Raw genomic sequence first — 3,010 nt, 5'->3', positions numbered from 1 at the left:
TGAGGATGGCGGTTGTCGGGGGGCAAGAGGACGGCGTCAGAATTTAAAATTTTAAAATTAATTTTATTTTGAAATAAATACGAAGTGTCAAGGTAAATTGAGATTTAATAAATTTATTTGATTTAACTTTAAGTATAATTATATTTAATTAATTTATTAGGATTTTAAATTGATTTTAATTAGTTAATTAAAACATATAGATTATTTTTAAATATATAGAATTTTATAATAATAAAATTAATTAATTTGATTTAAAATTTGGGTTTGATTTTGGTTTGGTTTGTTATATGGTTTGATTAGATGATGAAGAGGGTGAAATAATGCTAAAAAGTTTTAAATATAAAATTGGTAACTATTTCAAACATTAAGGACATCTTTGAACTTTGTTTTTTCTACTGACACGTCAACACTTTAACGGTCTTCTGTGAAAGGGATGGATGAAAGGGGTTTTTTGTTCAATTTTGATATGTACTTTTGGGAAACCTCGAGAATTTTTTTTTATACTTTTTATCTTTAAATATTAATCTCGATGAGTTTTTTGACCTCCAAATAAATTTAATATAATTTAATCAAATTATATTCAAATTTTTGTTCCGAATGAGTTAAAGTATCAAAACCGTATGGTACCAATTATAAAAATTTGAGTATGTGAAACATTTTCTTGCAAAGTGAAAGATATTAAATTTGAGTTATTATATTTTTCAAGCTAGCTGGCGGCAAAACATAGTTCGACACAACGATAAATTTGTTTGGTGTCACCGAAATTCTTGTAAATAAAAAAATTGCAAATTGTTGGAACTATTTATGAAATGAAACAAAATTACCGAACACTGTTTTTGGCTGTGTCGCGGACTAGCTCGCTCTTTTTAAAATGTTTCGCGGCTCTGCCTCTGATGGTGCAAGTAGTTGTACATACCACATCGTCTCTAGGATAAAACAACCACAATCCGATAAACACTGCACTGTATTCAGCGGTCTATTAAGTGACCGAACCGGGCCAGACCCGGCGGGCGCATGTGGAAAATCGGGAAAAATGTAACTCTTATCCCGTTCACAAAACTGGATACTCCTTCGGGCCAAACCGAAATATGAGCGCCATCATTATAAGCTCAAATAAGTGAGATCTCTTAAACAATGTGAAATTTCCACAATACTCTCCATACTCTCACTTTGCACTTTTCTCTATAAATTCAATTTTATACCACCAGCTAAATGTCCTTACATATATTTACTCTACTGTTTACAGTTTAGAACTATATTTATACATAATACATATATATTGCCCAGTACTTATACATGAAAGAAAACTTATACATGTACCTATACAAATTTCATTATGAAAGACTGCAAAAAAGAAGTAAAAACAAGTACTTAAAAAAGAAGCTAGAGACTGTAATTATATGATTTATTTCCCCGCGAGGTACCAAATTTTCACTATTAGTTTAAATTTAATACCAAAACTTTAACTCGTATCCAATTTACATTCAACGCCATAGTATTTGGACAACTTTAAGTAAACATATTCTGATATTGCTTTCAGAAATTAGAACATATATCTAATTCCATATAACATGTCAAGCATCATGATCAGTATCAATTTGTCCAAGAACCATGGTCTGAAATGTAAATTAAAATTATAGTACAAATCGAATTTTCGGTATAAAATTTAAACTGGGGTCAAAAGTTTGATACCATATGGACTATAATCCTGATTATTGCTGAACTTGTTCCATTTGAACATTGGATGCCTTTAAAGGAAGATAATCCCCAGTGTATGCCTCAAGATGGTCTGATAAGGAAGACTTATCAATAATTTGATGATGATAAGATTTGCATACGAAATAGAGCACGGTTTGGATTACGAGCACAACAAGAATCAACTTCACCATCAACAATAAGCAAAATATTCCAATCAAAATCCTCATTCCGACCTCTTCAGGCCAACCAAATACCACGAATATCTCGAAAACCATTTGGATTCCGAAAAAGAAAATTCCAATCAAAACAAAAAGAGCAATTGCAACCCAGAGTTTGCCCTTTATCAAGTTCTTGCTTTTGATCAGCGCTTTGATCCCGTAAACCTCCTCCAAAACAGATACCACACTAGCCAAATGCCAAACTATGGTAATATACAGTAACCCTACCAGGTATAAGAACAACAAAGCTAGAAGAACCGCGACTGCAATGCTTCGGTTAGCTCGATAAAGGGCAACACATGCGGCAATGAACACTGCTCCTGCGATTATATTGTAAACAAAAACAAAAGCAAAACTCCATAACAAAGTGACGATTAGTCTTTTCCAGACTTTAGCAACAACGCTCGTGACTTTCTTGAATGTGATCGGCTTCGAAGTGTAAATGCATGCAACAGTATAAACAACTGCAGCAGTGGAGAGAAGCGAAAAGATAAGAACGAAAAGGAAATATGCGATTTTGAAAAGCCAAAAGGCGGTCCATTCGGAGGAGATCATACGAGAAAATTTCGCATAAACGGTTCCGGGTTCAATGTTATAGAAATATAAGGTATGATGGGTGCGAAAAATCTTGAAAAAAAGGAGCTGAGAGAGTTGGATATGAGCAAGAAAGACGAAAGAAAGCGGAAGAACAAGATAAATGGTAATTTGGCTGAAGATTTTTCTCCATGAGAATATGATGGTGAAGGATTTTTTCAAGATGCTGAAGAACCCAGCAAACTGAAGCTCCTGTTCTTGATCCATCATTGATGGTATTAATTCTTGATTTGGTTTCATTTGTTTATAGAGGATGATTGATGGAGGGGATTTAAACAAGGTAGATGGAGAAATTGAGGTGTAGATTGACGTAGACTTTGATATATAGTTTCATTACACATACTAATTTACTGCATAATTTGACATTTTTTTGGAGGATTAACATGAAATCAAAGAATCGTAACCGGCCGGTACTTAGTAGGGAATAAATTAACAAAATAATGTCAAATACAAAAACCTCATTTTTGATCAATTTCTCCTTGACACTACAACTATATAAT

The 3,010-nt window shown here is 32.9% G+C and overlaps 1 protein-coding gene across 1 annotated transcript; it reads right to left on the bottom strand.

Annotated features, from left to right (window-relative positions):
- Positions 1-1,712: 1,712 nt before the first annotated feature.
- LOC126656880 (uncharacterized) lies at positions 1,713-2,717 on the bottom strand. Its single transcript, XM_050351504.1, has one exon. It carries the CDS (start codon positions 2,715-2,717, stop codon positions 1,713-1,715), a length of 1,005 nt encoding a protein of 334 aa, XP_050207461.1.
- Positions 2,718-3,010: the final 293 nt, after the last annotated feature.

The sequence above is a fragment of the Mercurialis annua genome, linkage group LG7 (assembly GCF_937616625.2).
Source record: "Mercurialis annua linkage group LG7, ddMerAnnu1.2, whole genome shotgun sequence".
In the NCBI taxonomy this organism is placed as follows: Eukaryota; Viridiplantae; Streptophyta; class Magnoliopsida; order Malpighiales; family Euphorbiaceae; genus Mercurialis; species Mercurialis annua.
The sequence above is the reverse complement of the archived record's forward strand: the minus strand, read 5'-3'. Positions and strand labels throughout refer to the sequence as shown.

Coding starts and splice junctions, on each gene's coding strand:
- LOC126656880 (XM_050351504.1), bottom strand. CDS start 2,717: ATGGATCAAGAACAGGAGCTTCAGTTTGCTGGGTTCTTCAGCATCTTG.